The sequence below is a fragment of the Eupeodes corollae genome, chromosome 1 (assembly GCF_945859685.1).
Source record: "Eupeodes corollae chromosome 1, idEupCoro1.1, whole genome shotgun sequence".
Taxonomy (NCBI): domain Eukaryota; kingdom Metazoa; phylum Arthropoda; class Insecta; order Diptera; family Syrphidae; genus Eupeodes; species Eupeodes corollae.
Genome location: NC_079147.1, coordinates 61,602,056 through 61,626,044, shown reverse-complemented (window position 1 = coordinate 61,626,044; position 23,989 = coordinate 61,602,056). Strand labels below are relative to the sequence as shown.

Sequence of the window (23,989 nt, the reverse complement as noted above, 5' to 3'; positions counted from 1 at the left end):
GTTTTTTTACCATATCAATTTGAAAAAAAGGTGAACATTTTGGTTAACCCTCTCACAAACCAATAACGCTTGAGACTTCAATTAAATTTTATATTAAACTAGTATTTTTGGAAAAAAAAATAAATGAACGGTTTTATAATAAATCAAAAAAAAAAAACTGAAAAACAATTATTTGTCACCTCCAAAATTTTACGAACAAAAAATTATTATGTCTATAAAATAATTTTGTTCAATCAGAAATAACGTTTTTGACATCTGGTAAGGTTTTGAAGAAAATGGATTTGATAGTTTTTTTTTATAAAAAATAAACACCTAAACAAAAATTAAGAAAAGTTATGAAAAATTTTCGACACAAATATCTTTCCAAAAATTTAAGATTATGGTTTTCAACTAATTTTATTTTGTAGGAAATACAAAATTTTAAGAAATGCTACTAAAAATTTTAAACTGATAACTTCCCATCCCGTCTCTCGATTTATCTTGCTTGAAACTTTGTATGCTTTCATGTTTTGTAGAAAAGTTGTCAGTTGAAGAGGAAATTTGCATATGATAAAATAAATGTATATATGAAATATATATAAATTTTCACCAAATTTGTGTATTACTTTTTATGAAAAATTTGACTGTTGGATTTTTATAAAAAATGATTGATTTTTATTGATTTTTATTTTTTGTAAGAAACCGTCTATTTGATTTTCCTCAAAACTTTACCGAATGTTAAAAACAATGGTTCAAAATTTTAAACAACCTCTTATTAAGGTCTTAGCACGACACTAGTTAACAATTTACTATATACATAGTACGAACTTTTCACTAATTTTAAACACTTTTATTGTTTTGCTAACTGGTATCATGCTAAAACAATTTAATTAAAAAAAGAAACATGAACACATCTAAATAATGACAGATAGTGGAGCAAACAAACCAAACAAACCTTAATATTTGTAGGATTTGCTTGAGTTTTAAAACTTTTAACTTTCCTACACAACACTGAATCCTCAAACATTTCAAATTCTTCTTCCTCCGAAAACATTTTAAATTAATTTACTTTGTATGATATCTATAAATAAATTATTTTATTTCACAATTTATCAATCTTAAAACACTTTGTCACATTTGAGAAAAATGACATTTGTCATACAGATTTAGTACGATACTAAAAAGATCAAGTAGCCATTTGGTGATTTTAACTTTAGTAAAATGTTAAGAAGATAGTACGATACCAAACTCGTTTAAAATTTTCAAAATCCTTTTTATAACCTAGTATCATACTAAAAATGATTTAACATCATACTCAATCGTCTAAAATTTTGCGCCAATATTTCTTATGAGATAAAGATAGTTTGAAGATATGTAATGCTTTGTTAAGGTTTTGTGCTTTTTGTAAAAAGACGTACAAATTAAATTTTTACTGAATGTTGAAAAAAATGTTGTTCTTAAGACTTAATTTATTTAATGCCAATATTTCGAATTTTTAAACAAATATTTTAATCAAAATTCAATTTTTACCAATTTCTAGTTAATGTTTTTCTTAAGTTCCTATTTTTTGTAAACAAACATTATTTTTCGTTGCATACAATTATTTTGAAAGGTGAATCATATTTTGTTCGTTAAGTATTTGAGGTGACATTTATAAGTGTTCAGTTTTTTTTTAAATTAAAAAAAAAAAAAACGCTGATTGGACTTTTTCTGAAAACATACGTCTTTGGTATCACGTTGCAATATATAATACAAAATTTAATTCAAGTTCCTAGCGTTATTGGTTCATGAGATATTTGGGTCAACCAAAGTTTTCAATTCGACAAATCGGATTGATTACAATAACTTCCTATGGGATGTTAATAAAAGCCCCCTTATAAAAAGAAAGCGAATTTTGTATGTAGGTGTAACAAAGTTTTTTCGAGTTTCTTGAAGCCAACAAATAAAAGGCCATCGTGTATAGCACCTACGAACGTGTCATTTTTACAATGTTGTCTTTATTTAATGGGAGTAAATTGTCAATTTATCGATATATTTTTTTATTCTTAAATTCAACTATTTGTATTACTATTTTTCGATGCATTCCATATTGATAACCTTAAGAAGTAACCCACTTTTAACAAAAATATACCCCTTTATTAATCAATCACTTGGATGAATATTAAAAATATATCTGGGATCTTAATCGAAATTCTAATTTCAATAAAAATTAACAGCTTGAAACATAATCAAAGACCGATTAAAAACAATAAATAATTCTTCTTTAATTAACTCAAAATACTAAACTTAATAATTTATTTCAGAGTAAAGTCCTTTTTTCAAACCCTTTCTATCTTTTTACCAAATCGATCCATCCATCTCATTATTTTGAAATATATTTTATTCTTATTATTTGCAGGTACGGCAGATGGGTGACACGACGAGTTGCTGTTGTGACGATAGCAGCCATTTGGCTGCTGGCAGCTTTTGTTTCGTTCGTTCCAATTTCCTTAGGACTCCATCGACCCGAACAGCCACTGATAGTGGAGGACAATGGAAAGAAATATCCAACGTGTGCTCTGGACTTGACGCCAACCTATGCTGTCGTATCCAGTTGCATAAGTTTCTATTTTCCGTGTGTGGTTATGATTGGAATCTATTGCAGGTGAGTTAATTTTAGGGAGCCACTATAGCCACATAATTATCATATGAAGACAGCAAATAAATAATGAATATCTCTGCTGTGTCATGTTGTTTTCATCGTAGTCGACGCTTTATGCGTTGTCGTTGTCGTCGTAGTCGGTGAGTCTTTTAATCCATTTAATTAAATAAACGTGAAAACAATCTTTCAACAACAACGTAGCATAGAACTTAGTTTAGTTGCGAACTCATTAGGGAACAATATTAGTTTCAACCCAAGTCTGGTGGTTAGTCTGGTCACAGACAAGAGAACATTAATATAAAGGTTTCTCTTGTCTGTGGTCTCGAATAATAGCTTAACGATAACTACCCTCCATTACCATGAATCATTTTGGAGAAACTGTATACACAAGGATGCGTACCTCTCTACTGAGTAATTAATAATATAAATGCGGTATCTAGGTAAAGATGGCAACTTATAAATCACATTACCTTATATATTTCTATAAAAAGCTGTAGATACTCATATATGTATATAAGTCACCTACATAATATTTCAATTTATTAATTTAAATCTTTGATCAGCAATTTCAAACACCCTTCTGAAGCTTTTCCATGGTAATTAAAGGGGAAATATTTTAATAGGGGGTTAATTGATTCTAAAAAATATTGGTATCAAGTTCTAGATTTTAATGAAGTTAGGTTAAAGTTGGTAAAAGAGGACTTGCTATTTGACTGTTACCATAAGACTGTTATTTAATTTAATTTATTGATCTGATTTTAAACATACGCAATATTTCTTTAGATAATTATAAACCAAATTATATCATAAAGTGGTAGGCACACAAAATCTTAACATTTTAGTACACAGAATATAATTTTATGTAACGCAATTTAAATTTTAACCAGCATGCCAGCTTCAACCAGAATCCGTCTGAAACTAGCTTCCTCCAGTTTCGAGCGTTGGTCACCAACCTGCGTGCGCCACCTGAGTCGCGGTCTTCCCATACTGCGCCGACCCTCGGGATTAGATTCGAAGACCTTCCGGGCTGGAGCTCTATATGACCTAGCCATCTAGCCGTTGGACTTTAATTATATTAACTAGGTCAGTGTCGCTGTACAGTTCGTCGTTATATCTTCTCCTCCATTCTCCAATTCTCCATCTATTCATACGGGACCAAAAATCACCCGAAGAATTTTTCTCTCGAAACATTCTAAGACGGTCTCATTTTGCAAGAGTTATTCTTCGTTTGATTTCAGCGCTGGTATCGTTGTCTGAATTAATAGCGGTGCCTTGATAGACAAAGTCCTCAACTACTTCAAAGTTATAGCTGGCCATGGTGACGACGTTTTGTTTAAGACGAAATTGTTCCATGTAATTTGTTGATGACAGCATATACTTGGTCTTGCCCTCATTGACCACTAAACCCATCTTCTTCGCTTCCTTCGCAATGCTCAAAAACGCTCAACTGACATCACGCTTGGATCTTCCAATTACGTCAATATCTATATCTGCGTATCCAAATAATTGGATGGACCTTTGGAAGATTGTGCCTCTAGTGTTGACGGTTGAGTTTTGCACAATTCTTTCCAGAACGATGTTGAAGAAGTCGCATGACAGTGCATCGCCTTGTCTAAAACCTTTTTTGACACCAAATGCATCGGTAAGATCTTTTCTGACCTTGATAGAGCAGCGTGCATTCTTACCGTCATTCTGAACAAACGGATAAGTTTGACAGGGATGTCCAAACTAGAAATTTTTCGGTAGAGTTCTTCCCTATAGATGCTGTCATACGCGGCGTTCAAATCGATAAAGAGATGGTGGGTATCGATTTGAAGTTCTTGGGTTTTTTCCAAGATCTGCCATAGTGTGAATATTTGGTCAATAGTGGCCTTTCCTGGTCTGAAGCCACACTGATAAGGACCAATCAGGTTGTTGACGAATGCCTTCAGACGTTCACATAATACGGAAGAAAGGATCTTATACGCAATGTTAAGGAGACTGATGCATCTGTAGTTGGCGCAGTTTAGAGGGTCTCCTTTCTTATAAATCGGGCACACTATGCTGAGATTCCACTCATCGGGCATGCTTTCTTCCGACCATATTTTGTAGATGAGTTGGTACATGCTCCCTACCAAGTCATCGACTGCTGCTTTAAATATGGCGTCATTTCTATGCCGTCAGCTCCACCAGCTTTCTTTGACTTCAGTATAGAGGTCGGGTAGGCGGAATTGTTGATCTGCGTTGGCTAGGTTGAGTGGTTCTTTCTCCCTCACCACAGAATTATGTTAGTCGTCGCCGTTATATTATTTGGGAAAGTGGTCTTTTCATATTATCATCATCGACTGCGGTTCTACTACGATGTTCCCCTGATCGTGCTTACAGGCTTCGTTTCGTGGCTGGTACCCTTGTAAGGTTTTTTTACCTTTAAAAAATTTACGAACGTCATTCTTGTTGTGACATTCCTCTTGCTCCCCTATAGCGGGCTTCTCATGCTCCCTTTTTTTTTCCATCTAAGAAACCGGTGTTCCTCTCTCCTCTTCTGCTTGTAGAGCTCGGGAGCAGCTCTAGTCCTTTTGTGCAGCGCAGTTTTGTATGCCTGTTGTTTAGCTGTGTACGCTTGTCGGCATTCGTTTTCAAATCAGGAGTTTAATTGTGGTGGCCGTGAACTTCAGAGGAAGCATCTCTGATAATTGCAAGGCAATGTTGCCACTGATTTTCAATGCTTAATGCAGGCAGCTTAGGACTCCTTAAGAGGTTATTAGAGACCGATTGGAAAAGGACATGGTAGTCTTTTGCGACTGTAGCTGTCTTACGTCGAATCTTCTTACAGTACTTCCTTGTTTTGGCTTGGATCGGGATACCCATAGCCGTACCTTGGCTATAACGAGGTCAATCTGGTTGACAGTTGATTGATCAGGAGATTTCCATTTATCCTTGTGGATATTGAGATGCGTGAACTGCGTACTAGCTACCAGAACGCCTGAATCCGTTGTCGGAGGTAGTGTTGTGCATTGTTGTGTGTATTTACCGATTATCCCACCAAAGATGTCTTCTCTTCCTAGCTTGGCATTAAAATCTCCTAAGATAATTTTCATGGCATAGCCAGGGCACTACTTTTATGTCTTGCCCAAGAGCTCGTAGAATATGTCTTTGGTATCTTCATCTTTCTCCTCTGTTGGTGCATGTGCGCATTTTAAGCTTATATGTTGGCGAATTTAGCCTTGATGCGGATTGTCGTGATGCGCTCGCTCACACTTCTGAAACTCAAGACTTTTTGACTGAGACTAGTTCCAACAACAAATCCACACCCAAATAGGCGCTGTCTTTGTTCTCGGTAGCAGTAGCCATACTATATCTCGCAGTCTTTTAGTTTGCGTTTTCCCGGTCTATCCCATCGCACTTCTTGGATGGCGGTATTATCTGCCTTGCAGCAGTCTAGGGCTTCCGTTAATTGTTCGGCTGCACGTGGTCTTTTAAGGGACCTAACATTCCACGTACATACCCGAAGTTCGTTGTCCTTATTTCGTTTGCGTGGGTTGTCAACAGTGAATCCGTCCGTATTCGAGGCTTGTTGGTGCTGCGAAACTAAAGGTATTTTTTACGTGGCCAGGGAGTCAACCCGACGGCACAAACCCCAACCTGGAGGGCCAGATCCTTAGTTTAACTGCAAGGAAGGGGAGCCGGATAAACCGCTCCTTACAGGCCTGAGGTCCGAACATGTCGAAGAAGCCCTATAAGGTGTTCACTAAGCAGTTAAACCTTACTTTAACTGAGACTCCATCTCAAGAATTCGTCCACTGCCGTCTGGATAAGGAGAGGTGCATTAGTTGCAACACCTCTCCCCCTCCTTCTTATCTGCCCCCAACAACTTTCCACTTCTGTTTAAACCCAATCTCCAGTTAAGGCACCCGATGTTCACCGCGGGGAGGGGAGAGTAGGAGTTGATAGACTTTGCAGGGTTTTGAGAAAAACCTGTAATCGCTTGTGTCCTCTTTAACATTTGATTAATATCAAAAATAAAAACAACCAAAGATGTTTCATCAAAATCATTTTGATCTATTATCTATAATAAATAAAATAAATTGATACACAAGACGAATCAACTTCTGCTTAAATTGTTTTACCTTTTGCAAAATCCTACGAATTAAACTTGAGTTATTTTACCAAAGGTCATAACTTTCATGTCAGATTTATCAACGAGAATAAAAAGGAAAAACTGTTGGTGGAAAATATATACAAAAAAGGATAAAAATCAAAAGAGCACTTAAGTTGACTTAAGAGAGCTCAATATGAAATAATTACAGAATCTAATTTTAGTTCTCGCAAAATTGTCTGTTTGCCGATTCAAATCGCAAGTTTTCAAAGGAATTTTCAAAAGTACTAAACAAATCGAAGAATTATCATTACAAAACATTTTTTTCTTTTATTTTCTGAAAAGAAAAAAAGAATATACGACCCTCGGAGACTTACTCTCAGCAAACTTTGGTACAAAATGTGCATTCGTCGCAGAAGCTTCAAAAGAAGTATTGACTTGTCTATTTTCCACAAACAAGAGAGAACATTGAAATAGGACACAAGTCTCAAAAATTTAAATTGTGATTTATTTTCCTGCGCCTTATGTCAAAATACTTATTTTTAAACTAAAAAAAATGTCCTTATCAAAAAGTAAGAACGTATGGGATACGAGGTTTTTAAAAAAAATCGATACAAAAACACAGAACCACTATGATGTAATTTAATGAAAATATCCTTAATTTGACTCATTTTTTAAGCTTAGATCTTGAAGACAAAGTCATGTTTTATATTTTTCAACAATTTTCATTAAAGTATTAAAGACTTCATTTTCTAGCAAAAACCTTCATAAGGAGCATTGCTCTCTCACTCTCGTCATCCTTTTGAATTTAATGTTTTTTGTCAATTTACAAACTGTAACTCCTTTCATATTCCTTCTGTGCTATTCATTTTAACTAGTCCCATCATTAAGAGTTTTTACATATAAGGCAACATAAAGTCCTTTTAATTGCTCTCAAGTGAAATGTTCATTTTTATTTTTGAAGGAAATCCCAGGCATACATGAAAGTATAAAGCATCAGTTATATGAAATAAGGACACAAAAAGGACATAAGAACTTTTGAATTGCTTTTCTTTTTTTAATTCATTGTGTTTTCTTTAATTAAGACTTCTTTCCATGTTAATTTCTTATTCTATTCAATTTCACAGGAAAAACATTCAGAGTGGAAGAAAAAAAGAAAAGAAAACAATTTAAATAATAGGTTCTTTTAAAAAATTTAGGGAAATCCAATTTGTAAAGTCATCATGAATTTCCTGGCCTGTACTCGTTTGTCTCCTCCTTCTCGTCGTCGTCGTTTCCTGTAACCGGGGCTGTAATTTAATCGAATGCATTTTTTATGTTTTTATATGTTTACCTTACCGCCACCACACCTCGCACAATCCCTCTCCCTATAATATCCACCACCCAAAACAATCATCATTCGGGTGTGTTTTTTAAGACTCCCTGCGGATTCCAATTTTTAAAAAGAACTTTAACTTCTTGCTGTGCTTAAAACATAATCCAACTACCAACATTGGCTCCTTCTCCCAGGACCTTTCTCTTCTTCTATTCACCATTATAAAAAGGAGATCTTAAAATCAGTAAATAAGCAGCAGCAGCAGCAGCAGGAGGAGGAGGAAAATGTTTCGAAGCAAAGTAGTTTGGAACTTAGTCAGGCGTTCACCAATATCGAACACAGAGGCCTTCAACTCCTAAAATAGAAAAAACCATATACCTCGATGTTGAGAGCTATACTGTAGATAGGGTACTCGTATTTGGTCCTTGCAAACAGCAAACTCAAGCCCGTGTAGGCCATTTTCATCACTATAACTATGTGCAGTTAGCTACACTATTTATTAACTTTCTCTGTACCAACTACAATTTCCTGCCCGGAAATGATGGTAGGTACATTCTCTACATATGCAGGTGGGATGGGGCTGGGGCTGGAAAAAGGTTCAAACCTGCCACCCGGACGGATGCAAGGAATGAATTTTTATTCGCCTGTTAATCTTCTAAATAATTCAGATTCATTTACTCGTGTAAAGAGGGTATAGAACTATAGATACGGATATGTTCACAACAGAAGTAGCTGGAGCAGCGTGCTCTGGCTTGGCTTGGCTTGGTCAGTGGTGCCAGATGTTTAAGGATAATATAAAATGTATATCCACTCTACAGATGGTGTGCAGTTTTTATCTTTTTTCGAATTTTTTTTTTTTTCAGTTTAAAATTCTAAAATCTTGTAGGTTAACCCATAAAACCGCTGTTGGTCGTTTTTCGAGTGTACTTGTATTTTAAAAATGTATGTTCATTGAAATAAAATAAAAGCGCTCTAACGAGCATTTCGTATTTCACATTTGATGAAAAATTTTGTAGTTAAGTTCATTATTTTTATATATTGTGCAACTGTGCAATAAATTGAATTTCTTATATTTTGTTAATAGCTTGTAGAGGGAAGGTATAGAAATTCCAAAAACCATTAAGTTTTTAATAGACTTGAAAAATTAAAAGAGATCTTTATAGTTTCCTAAAAATGAAGAAGGTTAAGGCTATATAAATGTTGAATGAGGAATTAAATGAAAAAAGTTATGGTTTTAAACATATTTTTGTAGTATATCCGTGGTGTGATTTTTAGTGCAGTGGACTGTCATGCCACAGGCCGTACGTCCATAAACCTCTTGGACATTATTCAAAGACTTGATTTTAAAACTATTGATGACAATTATATCTTGTTACACTTTTTTTAACCGTTATTTTAACTGCTTTAAACAATTTAACTGTAATAATCTCGTTTCTAGGAATGCCCATATCTTTACTTTTAAAGCCCAACTTTGGCCGAACTATAAAATAGAGAGATTAGTTTTTCAGCTCTACTACTCGAATGTGGATTATCCCACGCTCTATGTTTCCCTGATATTGCCTACGAATTACACTTTTTTTTTAGTGCTCACATTGTTGTTTTTGGCATATTTAAGGTATACCAATACCAAGGTATACGGAATATGAAAAAACAAATTCGAAATCTTTTTGAATTGTTTGAATTTGAGGGTTTTTGTGATATTTGTCGATGCTAACTACTCCCTATAGATATTAACAAATTAATGTAAACAAAATCTCGCTCATATGCAAAAAAAAAGTTTTTGTTAAGTCAACTGAATAGGTACAACGACAATTTAATCGTTTTCAAAAATTGTAGTGTTTTAAGTGAAATTCAATGTTTGGATCTAAAATTTTAAGAAAATCGATAGATTTACGTTCCTTAGCAGTGTTTCAAAAGCTAAAACCAACTTGATTAGACACCTAAACCCAACCGAGCATGCAGCTGCTGATAAAACGGTCTTAATGGCTTTTATTCAGTTTAAAGAGTTATTCAAATTCGTGCCATCTTAAACGAATTAAACTAAAGAAAAAACAGCTACTTCACGAACAACGGCAAGTTATGCTATTAGAGTTTTTCGAAACTAAAATAATTTTAAAAAGAATGGTATTACGTGGTTTTTTTCTGACGATAAAACTTGGGCCTAATTGGTCAAAGTTTTACATTAACGATTTGAGAAAATATAAAGGTGTTGAAAGCTTCATCACAACTGTGAAGGAGTTGTTAGATTGTAAACTGTTAGTTATTATGGAACAGTTAAGGTTAAGATGTTAACATAAAAAATTACTTTAACTGAGTATAAAGAAATTTTTGAAAGAAATGTTGGTAAATGATCTAAAACTTTTTGATCTATTAACTTGGCCTTCCAACATAATACTTACATTATTAAATATACTTGAAGAATAGATATCTTCTGCAATTAGGTTAGCGTTTGGTAAAATATCGTTGAACTATATCAAAAGGCTGTAGAATTTATAACGGAACTAATTTACGAAAATATTAAAGTACAAACTTAACTACTAAATGTTAATACTTTGACAAAATTAATTATATACCGCTTAAAAACTGACTTTAGTTATTTTCTATGTTTCAAAATAATTCTGTTTTGAAATCAATAATTTGTTCATTAAATTGGGTCTCAAGAATCTATTCTGTATTTTTATTTTTATCGAAATGTTAACTATATTTGGATAAGGCGCTATGTTGTTTTATTAAGCATAAACCATTTATTACTTTTCTTCCGACATTTATTTTGAAGTGGGATTCTTGGAATAATGATTTTTTTTAGAATGCCTTGGGTTTTGAGTACATATTTATTTGGTCTTATAACTTGGGTTTGTGGGAAATACAAATCCTGGTTCTTATTAGAACCTTGTCGTATGCGGTAACTCATTTTGATTTGTTTCGAATAAATGTCTATGAACACGTTCCTTTTATTTTCATCGTTGGATAACCTCGTACAGTGCTTTTTTCATCTGGACACCAGTACATCCATTCAATTCTAAAATAATACCACAATTTGCAGCAAGATCAATATAATCGCTGTAGAATTCCGTTTTTTAACGCATGACACTTCTCAACATAATATTTTACAATTGGTTTCGGTCCATATGAATCATCAGCTTTAATTTTGATACAAAAAATTCAACGCTGCCAGTGAGTTTTATGACTCCGCCTGTACTTGAGCGACTTAATAATTCTATGGGGCAAATCTTTTTTCACACTCGTACTTAAGCGAGAGTCCTAAAAGATCTTAACATACATAAAACTGCTGGTCCGGATGGTATCCCCACTATTGTTCTTTTATCTGTCCTACTCTTCAGGTCTCGTTCCGAGTGGATGGAAAACCGCATTTGTTCAGCCTATTACCTAAAAAGGCGAACCTTCCTCGCCGTGTAATTACCGACCGATTGCACTTACGTCCCTTCTTTAAAATGTCATGGAAACGCTGATTATTTATCGGCTCAAGAAATATCTCGAAGATCGAAAGCTTCTTAATGGCCGATAATACGGCTTTCGTAGCAATAGGTCCACTGGTGATCTCATGGTTCCTCTCGACGAGCAGTGGAACAAATCTTTAAATAGTTTTGGAGAAATTAAGATTATTGATAGGGTTTGGCATCAGGCTCTCTTATCGAATATGCGTGCTTACGGTTTTCATGAACCGTTCAATACAAGTTGTATTGGATGGATTCAAGTATGAAAACCACAAAATAAATGCTGGTGTGCCCCAGGGCTCTGTTCTATCTCCAACACTCTTTCTCATTTTTATTAATGATCTCCTGTCTGCAACATCTAATCCAATACATTGCTTCGCTGACTATAGTACTCTTAGCTTTTCATATTCGTTTTCAGATTCAAACCCCTCTTCTTCTGATGTGGAACTGCAACGACAAAATATGATAAGCTCATTAAATTCCGACCTAAACAGCATTGTTTTATGGGGAATAAGTAACCGCGTGGAATTTATTTCTTCGAAAAGCCAATGCTGTCTTGTAACGTTAAAGTAAAATATACCCCCTTGCCATTATCCATAAATGGCACTTGCATCTATTAAACTGAACATCTCGATATTCTCTGTATGTGTATCACCAACCACCTTTTGTGGAACGATCACATACGCGATGTCGCCAAAAATGCCGCAAGATGTTTGGGTTTTCTAAGGCGATGCAAGAAGTTTTTCTCCTCCTCTGATCTGGCTGTTATTAACAAGACTTATATACGTCCAAAGCTTGAGTATAACTCCCATATCTGGGCTGGTGCTCCTGCAACTTACTCAAGCCTCTTGAATAGTATTGAACGTAGAGCATTTAGATTGATTGGTGATATTACCATCATAAGATCATTTATGTCACTTGAACATCATCGAAATGTTTCTTGTCTCACTCTCTTTTACCGTTTTTTTTATTGGTTTATGCTCTAGAGAAATAGCCAGTTTCATTCCTCCTCTTAAACAGTTCAACCGTAATACTCTCGCTTCTAGGAATGCTCATCAATATACCCTCGAGCAAAACTTCGAATGTACTGTCAAGTACCGATATTCGTTCCTTAGCCGTACTATGCGAATGTGGAATGCCTTGCCACACTCTGTCTTTCCCAGCTATTGCAATATTCAGGAATTCAAAACCAATGTTCACCGACATCTCTTTTCAACCCCTCTCTCCCTTTCCTAGTGCTCACACTGTGTCTAAATAACAAGGTTAGTATATTCCTTTGAGTGTGCGCTTATTATAAAAAAAAATATCGAAAGCCCAGTTTCCAAATGATACATGTACTTTGGCGTACTTATAGGGAATAGAAATATTTTTAAAGAAGGACCGAAGCAAGTTTTTGAACAATTTCGTATTTCGAAACACCCCAGATCTGTGCCTTATAAAACAGAACTGCTTTTACAGTTGCATTAAAAACATCCTATTTGGCGTTTGTTGATTTGTTGTTATAATTGAAAATTGTATTCCAGTTCGAGCAAATAGAAGTTCTAGAAGCATCGGTCTTGGCTTTGGGGTGTTTGTCCATATCTCCAGTTTTCTCCTCTTGCGGTCCGTCCTGCACCATTTTGGAATACCATTATCTTAGATTTTGCAGAGTTTGCTTCCAGTTCCCATTTTTTATAATAATCATATAGCCTATTGATCATAAGCTGAAGTGAAGCTGGAGACTCAGCCAAAATGACAATGTCATCAGCATACATAATAACTTTTATTTTTAAGGTTTCAAACTTCACAAAAACCCAAACAACCAAGTAATCAAGAAATAACGCAATTAACAATGGGCTGAGATTGCATCCTTGACGTAGTTCTCGATTTATTTGGATCTCTTTTGATTTGCCAAATCTATTATGAACGCTAGCTGTCGTTTGATTGTAAAGTTTTTCCAGTGCTTAAACAAACTTAGATGATACACCTAAGTTGTAAAGTTTATAGAACAGCGTTTTTCTGTCAACTGTATCAAATGCAGCTTTCAAGTCAACGAAAAAGGCATAAAGTTTAGCATTACGGTTGAGTTTGCTTCGTATTATACATCCAAGAATAAAAATGCTATCGGCTGTAGAATACCCTTTCCGAAGCACTGACTGATACAGTGTCTCAAATTAAATTGGTCGCTCCAAGTGAACTCCAAGCCCTCTTCACTGAGCTTGTCGCCTTTAACTGTCTCTTTTGCATTTTTATGTGCCTGTTTAGAAGCTTCCAAACGTGTAGTAGACCAGCAATCCTTTTTTTTTCATACTAGGCGGAAAGTCTCTTTGGACTAAGATCGACTTGTTCTTGAGCTTTGCAGTATTTTTAAAGACAGCAAACAGATTATCCTAAGATTTAAATTTGCAAATAAATGTTTTTAGTTAAGGATTCTATGGTTTAGTTTCTTTGAAGTTTTTCCTGGCTATTATGTTGTTGTCATTTGACAGATGAGCACAAATTTCAGATAGCTGCTGCACTTGATCAATTTCGTTATTGGATACGATTCTTAATATTAGATTATTGTTCGTGTTTTGTCAAACTTAGTTTTAATGCAAATTTACGTAAATTACATTTTATGCCTTTTTATGTTAAACTTATTATGTAAATAGAGCTCTAATATTTCGGAAGTACACTTTTTGTTGAGTATTCGTCTTGGCGGTGGCTTTTTAATTTTTAATAAAATAACCAACAAAATTTTCTATTTGAAGACATTTTACAATTTTCTTTTATTTTGTATTCTATCATCAGGCTATATTGACCAGCTATCTGTAAAAGGAGACTGATGATAAAATATTCGAAAATTCTTTCCCAAAGTTAAGTTATAAATAAAATAAGGTTTTTTAATTACTAGTCGAAAAAATTACGTTTACAAAACAATGCTTAGGAGATGTCCTTGAATTGAGTTTTGCTATCACAACAGGTTTTAAGAAACGTCCCTTTTAAAATACTTAAATCAACCAAAAACGGTGTTTTCAAGGCTAAGTAAAAACTAAAAATATCTCAAAAATAAATTGTATGATTATTTTGCAAAGTAATCATACGAGTAAATCTTTCTCTTCTAGACACAATTTAAATCATTTTAGTATTTTACTTAGTTTCAGAATATCGTCTTTAGTTAAAAGTCTTTATACTTGACTAAATATAAAGTTTTGAGCAAACCTAAGTTAAATAATGCAAATGTTATTCAGTAAATAAGTAAATAAAAAACTGAACTTGATATTTAAAATTTCGCAGTAAACGTTCTTCAAATTTAGAGACTAAGTTATTGTCCGCATACGAAGAGTTGCTCTTAAACAAAATTCAGACGCTAATCAACGTTAAAATTATTCCAGACTTATGAGGTTATGATTGCACTTTTTTACTCTGCAAGGCAGACATTTAAAATGTAGGTCAAACAAACAATACAGTTAAATTAACCATATTCTTTTTTTTAAATTGCCACAAGATTCTGCGAATCGTTTAAAATTGATTCATAGATTTTTTTGTTTTGGTCAGGTCCATTGAACTTAGGTCTTCTTTCATCTCATCTGCTGTACCCTTTTTATGTTCATTTTAACCCTTTTGATGTATTCAAGTAGGACCATATTTCTGAGAAAATATGTATAAATATTTATTCTTGTAATTAAAAATTTTAATTAAATTTTCAATCTGGCAATGCTGTTTAAGTAAATATCTATTTTGTATCTCTTTATAATCCCTTACAGGCTATATTGCTATGCACAGAAACATGTAAAATCAATAAAGGCTGTAACTCGTCCAGGCGAAGTAGCGGAGAAGCAACGCTACAAAAGCATCCGTCGACCGAAGAACCAAAAGAAGTTCAAAGTTCGTAACCTGCATCATTCCTCACCCTACCATGTATCCGATCATAAGGCTGCTGTTACAGTCGGTGTTATTATGGGCGTCTTTCTTATATGCTGGGTGCCGTTCTTTTGTGTGAATATTGTAGCGGCCTTCTGCAAGACCTGCATAGGTGGACAGACATTCAAAATACTCTCATGGCTTGGCTATTCGAATTCAGCCTTTAATCCAATTATCTATTCAATTTTCAACAAGGAATTTCGAGATGCATTCAAACGAATTCTAACCACGAAAAATCCCTGGTGCTGTCGACGTGAACCAGGCAACATCCATTCCAGGAATAGTGACCGTTTTGTGACCGATTATGCTGCCAAAAACGTTTGCATGAACTCTGGCCGTTCATCGGCTGAACTGGAACAGGTATCTGCAATTTGACCAAAACGCTCTTTGGTCTGCTGTATCTCAGCATCGGCCTCGTCATCCTTGTCCTATGTTGAGTGAGACGAGGCCGATACCGAATTGGACACACAGGTATGAACATAATATAATAGAGTACTCGTATATAAATGGCAATGGGACACAAATCAGATACACTCAAAATTCGTAAGGGAAAATTTTCAACATTTTATTTTTTATAACAAAAGATGCTTCAAAATGAGCTTAAAGTTAAGTATTGTTACCTATCGCACACACCATATGGCTGAGGATTAGAAAAATGAAAACCCTCTCCTCCTCCTGTGTAAATCAGCAAACAAGTTAAAAACAAAATATTAATCATCTCAAAGATACTTTTTATTGCTGCTCGCGTAAGATTGCGAACCTACGAACAACTTTAATAAATGAATTTACCATTTGTACAAACAAAAATTTAAAACAAAAACATAAAACATAAAACTATAGAAAAAAAATTGTATATGTATGATTCTATCGTATTATCTGGATTAGATAGTTTTTAAGAAGAAAATCAAGTTCCCTAATTAGTTTTTAAGAAAACAAAAACAGAGACAGAGATGATATTTAAGTGAACTCAAAAATAAGTATAATAAAAGCATAGATTAAAAATAAAATATATATATTAAAATAGTTATGTATAATGAAAATGAAAAAAATTGTGTAAATGTTAAAAAAAAGAAGATATTATCAAGACTGATTATTTATTTTTTGAATTTTAAGCTAAAATCGTATCTAAGAGAAAAAAAATCATTTTTATTATTTATAAAAACCAAAAACATAGATTTTAAACAATTTCCATAAAAATGACTATGATGTTAATTCTTAAGTTTCTTTAGTTTGTTTTTGTTCTTAAAAGTGCAACAGAGATATATTTTGTTTTTGTGTATATTTATCATTTTTGAATTAGAGTTTCAAATGTTCAAAAATAATGGAAAGTTCATATAAAAACTTCAAACAAAAAGAAAATTTTTAAAAGTACGGTATACGATTCTTTGACCCAGTAAACTTTTGAGGTCTTTAAGGATTAAGGCGCTATGACTCGAAACATATCGAACACTTTACTTGCATCAGTTCCAAAAAATCGAAACATATACACCATATTTTGTATAATTTTAAGCTGCAAGATTTTAAAGCACGAGAAAACGGGTATACCTAGGGACTATAGCTATCATTAAGTTTGATCATTGAAACCAATCATTGGGATATATTTTTGACAGGTTGGATATAGCTTTTATTGAAAATTTCTGTCATCGGACACCAATTTTCAGACATATTCTGATTGAAATCAAGCTTATAAATCATGGAACAAAATTTTAAATGATAAAAATCGTCAGGTTAGAAATTACCATTCGAACCGTTCACTTCAAGTAGTATTAGACGGATTCAAATCTGATATCCACAATATAAACAATGGTGTGCCCCAGGGCTCCGTTTTGTCTCCAACTCTCTTCCTTAAATGATCTTTTGTTTAAAACTTCTAACCCACTACATTGTTTCCCTGATGACAGTAAGCTCTGCTTTTCATACTCGTTTTTAGATTCTCTTCCTTGTTCTTAGGATGTAGACTACCAACGCAACGGCAGCGTATAAGCTCATTAAATTCTGATCTAGACAATGGAGATGCAAAAACCGTGTAGAATTTAATGCTTCGAAAACTCAATGCTGTCTGCTTTCACAAAAGTGTAACCCTCCTCCAATGTCACAATCCATGGGCGGTACTTGCATCGAGGATCACAACACAAACCACATGTTGTGGATTGATCACATATTTGAAATCGCCAAAAATGCTGCTAAGTGTTTAGAGATTCTCCGACGATGCAAGAAGTATTTTACCCCTTCTGATCTGGTTATAATTTACAAAGCTTTTATTCGTTAAACTTGAGTATAACTTTCATATTTGGGATAGTGCTCAAATAACGTACTTAAGTCTTCTGGACAAAATTGAAAAAAGAGCTCTAAAAATGATTGAAGATCGTTCGTTCCGCAAGGTCTCATGCCTGTCATTGTTTTATCGTTACTTTTATAAACAATGAACAGTTGCATTCCTCCCCTTAAACAATTCAACCGTAATACCCGTACTGCTAGGAATACCCATCAGTTAACCCTAGATCCTAAGTTTTGACGTCCTGTTATGTACAGAAATTCTTTCTTAGGCGGCACTACACGAATTTGGAATGCGTTACCAGGCTCAATATTTCCCACTCATTACAATGCGCAGACATTCAAAACCAATGTCCATCGTTTTCTCTTTCTAATCCTATGCTCCTTTCCTGATTGCTCGCACTGTGTTTAATCATTATTAGGGTATTCATAACCCCTTTAGTGCGCGCATAATATATACATAAGAAATAAAAATCAATGAAAGCCATAACCTGCACCTTACAATACTTCCAGTTTTCAAATCTCTTATTTTATATTTATAGTATTTGTTGCAGTTCTAAATGTTTCGTCCTTGAAATTCTTTTGAGTTGTTAGTGCACATTTTTATCGTCATACTTCTACAGTACTAAATCCCTAGTTAAACTCGATCTATATATAATTGTCAATGAGAACCCATAAAACCTTAAAGGAGCCTTGTTGAAGGTTTAGTTATTAAGAAAGAACTGTTGCGCCAACAAATGAATCCAAGGAACTCCTAGCGTTTCTTTATATTTGTCCTCTTGATTGATGGAATTGTCCTTCGGTATTCTTATGTACTTGTCGATAATTCTATACTTCATTCATCTATTTGTCAAGTTTGCAAAGTTTTGCTATGTAGGCAAAACCATGGATATTTAAGCTGATTAGTGATGGGCTTTCTCCCTTCTTCTTTGAAAATTATTCACTGGAACATCATTAAGAGTATCATTTTATGCAAGGTTAACCAAAGTAAATTGATAGAAGTTAAGTGGAAGTTGTCAATGATTACAAATTCCAGCAAAACCAATTAATGAGCTTTATTCGAGTGAATACCATCTATCCATTTGATGATGAAAAGCCTAATTGAGTTGTAATATTTCCTTAGAGAAATTGTTTCGTTGGGTTAAGTTAAGAGCAATTTGTAATCAACCAAATTCAGTTTTTTTTAAAAGAGTCTTCAAGTGAATGTCTAAGGCTTTCTTGTGTAACTACGATGCATGTAAGGTTTATTTTTTTAATAAGAACTTATGTTCAAGAATGTTTTCTTGCTTGAAATTTTGTTCCTTTTGTCACAGGAAAAATCTTCTTAACAAAAAAAATCGTTTAGTAATACTAGAAATAAAAACTCAGCAACCTGAGTTAGTAGCTTTCTGGAAAGCTATACCGAAATCATAGCGTCTGTAGACGCCACAATTGATCCTACTCTGGGGAATTGCTTGTCTTCCGTCTGGCTTAAATAAGAGGAACCTAAGTAGGAACACTTTTCCCACCTCTAAAAGGAACCCAGTCATCAGCACAATTGAAGTATTAGGCACCCGATGTTCACCGCATGGAGGTGAGAGTAATAGTTGATAGACAGAGGTGGTTTGTAATGCAAATATGTTAAAAGACTCTCATTTTCTATTAAAGAAAATGTTTATATGATTAAATATATAAAGACAAAAAATAAGACAAAGCCAATAATGATTTTTGTAAAATATTTGTTTCAAATGATCGTCTGCAATAACTTTAATTTCGTCAGCTCACATAGTGACTTTGATGATAGAGTGCTATTCGTTTTGTATATTCTTTAAAAAAGAAGTAACAAGGAACTCGTCTTAACCTTGATATTATTTAAGAAATCATATTTGTAAAATACAATTTTTAAGCGTTTTTTGTTTTGTTAAGCGGAAAAAAATGTGAAATTCAATTGAACCAAAAAGTTAGTCGAATAAAAGCCAAAAAAATTACAAACAATTCTGTAAACATATCGAAAATAGATTGGCTAAGGCTTGTAAGCCCGCTCCATAATTTTGAGTCTATAGAAAAGGATATGATGCTAAAATAAATTTACTTATACTTGTAGTGCAAATTAAAATGTTTATATACTTTATTTCGGTCCAATTTCTTATGGAAGCCTTTACTTGGAGATGAGCAGAGATGTGACCACTTCTACGTGAACCCTCAAGATCGGAACTCACAAGGTTTATCGCTCTTAACATATTTTCCTTTGGAAACCTGTACTTTTCTGTACCGAAAAAGAAATTCTTTTACATCCGTGTGGTTGTATCGGGTTTTGTAAATGTTTGGTGCCCCTGTTGTTTTTTCATTTTATAACGACAGAAATATTATAATTTTACAATTTCAAAGTTCAAAATTTAAAAATTATGCCAAAATAATTTTTTAAATGAAATCAAGTGCACTTTTTATCACCGTGGTTTGCGTTTAAGCTAAGAAATCTTTAAGTAAAGTTACTTAAATGTGAAAGTGATTTAGATATCGATTTTGCACTTAAGAACTACTCAGAGTTTTTTAAAGTTATCATGGCTTTAAAATTTCTTTATAAGACGGCTGTAAGTTTTTAGTTTTAAGACGTTTTGCGTCACGCCACTTCATTTTTGTATCACCTCAAGGGCTTACCAAAATCTTTTTTGCTATTATTTCCAAGTGTTCAGCGGGTCCCTTGAAGGGACGCTTCATCACTATCGACCAAAACTGGAATACAGTCTTAACAACCTTCACTTGACAAAATAACGCATCAAGTTCCCGTTCACAGTCCCAACCAGGATTGTGCGCAAGGCTTGGGTGGACAATGAATTGAAGTCCAAATAGAAGTCCACCCCATGGTCTATTAAATCACAAAACATTTGTAAAGCGCACTTGGCTTAACGACTTCGACGGTTTCAAGTTGAGCTATGCCAAACGCCAGAGGAACAAGCTACTGAAGCTTGCATTCAATGCTCTTAAGAAAAGAACAAAGAGTGACGGAACCACACATGTTTTAAAGAAGGACAGACGCGCGAAGATCCTCAAATCAAAGGCCGAAAAGAAGGCTGAAGGCAAGAAGTAAAAGTGATCTTTTAAGCCAACCTGTTTTTTCATAAAGTCTCTAAAATATTTTTGTTTTAATATCCTTTTATAAATCCATAACAATAATGTTGAAATTTTTGATAATCAAATATTACAGCTGGTGCATACGAAAATTGAAATCGGTTCCTGACTTCCTAATCAAATCTTAAAACAAAATAATGGTTCCATAGTTTTTTTTTATTTGAAAGAAGAGAAGCTAAGACTAAATTTTTAGAGAAAATTGAGTAAAAATCTATCGGTTCATTTTGCACCCACTTTTCCGACTTCTCTACCATTTGACAAAATCTCGTGTCCGATATTTTTTACGAATGCAAAACTTAAAAATAGTTTCCATTCGTCGTGACAAGCAAAAATAGGATGGGGTGCTACCAGAATTGAAAACTTTAAATTAGTGTCCATTAATTAATAATTTTTTTGCAATAAGCCAAATTGTAATTTTAAGAACCTTGAAAAGTTTGCGTTCAATAATTTAAGTTTTAATTGTTAAACCAATTTAATGAGCCATTATTGGTATAGTACTAATTTTTGTATGAAAACAAAATTGGCACTTGAAGTATTTTAAAATATTTCTATGATAATAGAGTCACAATCAATAATTATCGTTTTTTTTTTACTTCTTATACTTCTTTAACTTTGAATTTTTTTCGACTTTTCAAGGTCATAAAAAGACTTAGAGAGATGTCTGTGATTGCGTGTGTACGTTCGTTCTTACCTCCGTTCGTCCGTACGCATGGGAAGTTTTATTGGTCATCCATATCTCAAGAACCAGTAGAGATATCGTCTTAAAATAAATTTTATTATAAAGCAGAAAGATGCAAAAAGGACTTTCAAAAAAAATTAGGTGTGTTAAACCCAAATTTCTCACGAAGCAGTAATACTTGCGACTTGAATTAAGTTTCACATTATTTATATATTGTGACGTGAAACAAAACTAATAAAATATTGAGAAAAAAAATTCAACTAACGGTTTTTTTTAAATCAAAAAACTTAAAAAAAAAAAGAGGCTGGAATGCGACCCACATTGATAGCTTCCCATCCCGTCTGTCGATTTGTCTTGTTTAAACGTTTGTAGGTTTTCGTGACGGATTAAAAGAGTTGTCAGTTGAATTATTCTTTAAAATTTTTTAATTACAAACAATATTTTCATATAAAGAAATAGTTCAGTTTAAAATCTAGCTTTGGTAAGAACTTTGTCGATTTTCAGTAGAAAACTAATTTTTATTAACTTAAGTACTATTAAATTTTTACAAATTGGATGAATGAAATTAATTTGAAAGATATCAAGAACCGAACATAAATGTTTACCAAATTTGAGAACTATTTTTTGGAGATTTATATTTTTAAGAAAAAATGGACTGATGGACTTTTTAAAAAAAAAACTGCTGAATATCGAAAGCAATAATTTCTCTGAAATAAAAAAAGTTTGAAGACAATATTCTTAATTTTTGAAAAACTGTTTGAGTCGAAAATAAATGTTTAGGTTTTTAACTTCCCATAGGAAGTTATTGTAATGGGTCCGATTTGTCAAATTGAAAATTTTGACATTTCTCGACGTTTCAAGGTCCCTAGAGTCGAAATAAAAGATTTTTAGAAAGATGTCTGTGCGTGCGTGTGTACGTACGTTTGTACGTCCGTACGTCCGTACGTCCGTACGTCCGTACGTCCGTACGTCCGTACGTTCGCGACGTTTTTTTCGTTGTCCATAGCTCAAGAACCAGAAGAGATATCGATTTCAAATAAATTTTGTTATACAGATAATAAGGTAGAAAGATGCAGAAAGGGCTCTCAAGAAAATTGCGTGGGTGGTTTTTTTACTGTAGCAGTTTGAAAAAATGGTGAAAATTTTGGTTAACCCTAAATATCTTACGAACCAAAAACGCTAAAGACTTGAATTAAATTTTATATAATAGATTGTAACGTGATACCAAACAGGTATATTTTTTGAAAAAAATCAATATAACGGTTTTTTTTTTAAATCGATAAAACTGAAAAAAAAAATTGTCACCTCCAAAATTTTACGACTGAAATATGATTTCATCTCTAAAACAATTTCGAGCAACGAAGAATAATGTTTTTAACATCTGATAAAATTTTGAGAAAAATCTAATTGACAGTTTTTTTATAAAAAATAAAAATCTAAAAAAAAAACATTATTCAAAGTTCGTAAAAATTGAATATCGATTCAAATATCTTTTCAAAAACTTGAAATTAAGGCTTCAATTTTATTTTATCTTATAAGAAATATTGTTTTCAACATTCTGAAAAATTTTGAGAAAAATCGAATTGACAGTTTTTTTTACAAAAAATAAAAACCTAAAAAAAAAAATGTATAAAAGTTGGTAAAAATTGATTTTCGACTCGAATATCTTTTCAAAACTTTGAGATATTGGCTTTAATTTACTTTTATCTTTCAAAAAATTTTTGTTGTCAACATACAATTAAAGTTTGAAAAAAAATCGAATTGACAGTTTTTTTTACAAAAAATAAAAACCTAAACAAAAAATTTATAAAAGTTGGTAAAAATTGATTTTCGACTCAAATATCTTCTCAAAACTTTGAGATATTGCTTTAATTATCTTTTATCTTTCAAAAATCTTGTTGTCAACATACAATTAAAGTTTGAAAAAAATCGGATTGATAGTTTTCTTTACAAAACTAAAAACCTAAAAAAAATAATTTATAAAGTTGGTAAAAATTGATTTTTGACTCAAATATCTTTTCAAAACTTTGAGATATTGGCTTTAATTATCTTTTAACTTTCAAAAAATCTTGTTGTCAACATACAATTAAAGTTTGAAAAAAATCGAATTGATAGTTTTTTTACAAAAAATAAAAACCTAAAAAAAATAATTTATAAAAGTTGGTAAAAATTTACTTTCGGCTCAAACAGCTTTTCAAAACTTAAAAATATAGGCTTGAAAACTTATTTTATTTCACAAAAATACTGTTTTCGATATTCAGTAATTTTAATATAAAAATCCAACAGTCCGTTTTTTCATATAAAAAATAAAATCTACAAAAAGAGTACGCAAATTGGTAAAAATTGATACGAGTACATAAAGACAAACTTTTAAGCAAGACAAATCGACAGACGGGATGGGAAGTTATCAGTGTGGGTCGCATCCCAGCCTCTTTTTATTTTTTGAAATTGAAACTGTCAATTCGATTTTTGTCAATTTTTTTTAAATTTTGAAAATATTTCTCATAAGTTTTTTTACCAACTTTTTTAAATTTGCTTAGGTTTTAGATTTTTGTAAAAAATCTGTCAATTAAATTTTTTC

The 23,989-nt window shown here is 33.0% G+C and overlaps 1 protein-coding gene across 1 annotated transcript in view; it reads left to right on the top strand.

The window, feature by feature from the left end:
• Positions 1 to 15,806, top strand: part of LOC129939617 (dopamine receptor 1) — an 88,903-nt gene extending 73,097 nt beyond the window's left edge. The window contains exons 5-6 of the mRNA XM_056047700.1: positions 2,378 to 2,623; positions 15,191 to 15,806. Of these exons, the coding sequence (XP_055903675.1) occupies positions 2,378 to 2,623; positions 15,191 to 15,722 (778 nt within the window). The 3' untranslated portion in view covers positions 15,723 to 15,806. The remainder of the gene's footprint in view (positions 1 to 2,377; positions 2,624 to 15,190) is intronic.
• The last annotated feature ends 8,183 nt before the right edge of the window (positions 15,807 to 23,989 follow it).